This window comes from Cryptomeria japonica, chromosome 8 (genome assembly GCF_030272615.1).
Source record: "Cryptomeria japonica chromosome 8, Sugi_1.0, whole genome shotgun sequence".
NCBI lineage: Eukaryota > Viridiplantae > Streptophyta > Pinopsida > Cupressales > Cupressaceae > Cryptomeria > Cryptomeria japonica.
The window spans coordinates 711,914,901-711,916,491 of NC_081412.1; the positions used below are offsets into that span (position 1 = coordinate 711,914,901).

Genomic DNA, 1,591 nt, shown 5'->3' on the forward strand with positions numbered 1-1,591 from the left:
ATTGTCGTTAACAGAAAATGAATTTACATGAACCAAATATACGATCCAAAAAATATCAGAGCCTTTCAAAGGGTTTCAGTCTTCCATTTACGAACTAAAATCCTAGGTCTAATTGAACAAAAGCACAAGCTATAAATTCCATAAGATAAGTGATGCTAAGAAGCACCATAAAAAAATGCAAGCTAACCAGATATACGACGAACATAAGATTTTGAAATTGTCGCTAACAGAAAATGAATTTACATGAACCAAATACACGATCCAAAAAATATCAGAGCCTTTCAAAGGGTTTCGGTCTTCCATTTACGAACTAAAATCCTAGATCTAATTGAACAAAAGCACAAACTACAAATACTATGAGACAAGTGATGCTACGAAGCACCGTCAAAAATTGCAAGCAAACCAGACATACGGCGAACATGAGATTTTGATATTGTCGCTAACAGAGAATGAATTTACATGAACCAAAATATACGATCCAAAAAATATCAGAGCCTTCCAAAGGGTTTCGGTCTGTCATTTACGAGCTAAAATCCTAGGTCTAATTGAACAAAAGCACAAACTACAAACTCTATGAGACAAATTATGCTAAGAAGCACCGTCTGAACTTTCCGCTGTGCAGACCTTAAGCACTGGTAAATTTCGTCACGGCCTTAGTTCCCTCAGACACAGCATGCTTGGCAAGCTCCCCCGGAAGTGCAAGCTTCACGGCCGTCTGAATCTCCCGCGACGTGATGGTCGGCTTCTTGTTGTAGCGCGCCAGCCTGGCGGCTTCACTGGCCAATTTCTCAAAGATGTCATTGATAAAGCTGTTCATAATTCCCATGGCCTTGCTGGAGATGCCGATGTCTGGATGAACCTGCTTCAAAACCTTGAAGATGTAAATCTTGTAGGTCTCGATGTTTTTATGCTTCTTCTTGCTCTTCTTTTCTCCCATATCCTTAGGCAGCTTCTTTTCAGCTTTCCTGAGCTTCTTCTCAGCAATGGGGGATTTCTCCACCAAAGGCTTCTTCACAGCAACGGGCTTCTTCTCAGCCTTGGGAGCCATTGATCTTCACACCGAACAGAACACAGATTTACAGAGACAAAAAAAACTATTATCAGAGCTCAATAAAAATGGTGACGCAAAAATTATGTGAACCTTTAAATTTCAGTACTGCCATTATATATAGATTCCATCTATTGTACTATTGGTTGATTTGTTTTGACACGGATCGTGGGTTTCCTTGAATCTCGACCGTCTCTTTATGATCAACGGTTGAAAATGTATCTCCACGTTGCGGTTTTAAACTGAAAGAGTTGGTGACTAGGCAATTTTTTTTGTCGGCGGTGATAATTGTGGGACCCACAATGTATGTAACCACGGCGTGAGCCGCATAATGCATTGATTTGTTAAAGTGGTGCCGCCTTAACTGCCCTTTATTCGGTTTTATCAATAAAACCCTTGCCGCCTCTTTGTCTCTCTCAACGGCAATAATTTTGAAAATGTGTATTTCTCATTTTGATCTCATTTTGACTAAATTTTTGTTTCTTATGGAAGGGAGGGGAGTTCGAACCTGCGCATCTTAATTTTGTGGGTCTATGTGATGGA

The 1,591-nt window shown here is 40.1% G+C and overlaps 1 protein-coding gene across 1 annotated transcript; it reads right to left on the reverse strand.

Annotated features, from left to right (window-relative positions):
* Positions 1-409: 409 nt before the first annotated feature.
* On the reverse strand, positions 410-1,142 carry LOC131071274 (histone H2B). Its single transcript, XM_058007045.2, has one exon. The coding sequence runs from the start codon at positions 1,046-1,048 to the stop codon at positions 626-628; it is 423 nt and encodes a 140-aa protein (XP_057863028.2). The 5' UTR covers positions 1,049-1,142; the 3' UTR covers positions 410-625.
* Positions 1,143-1,591: the final 449 nt, after the last annotated feature.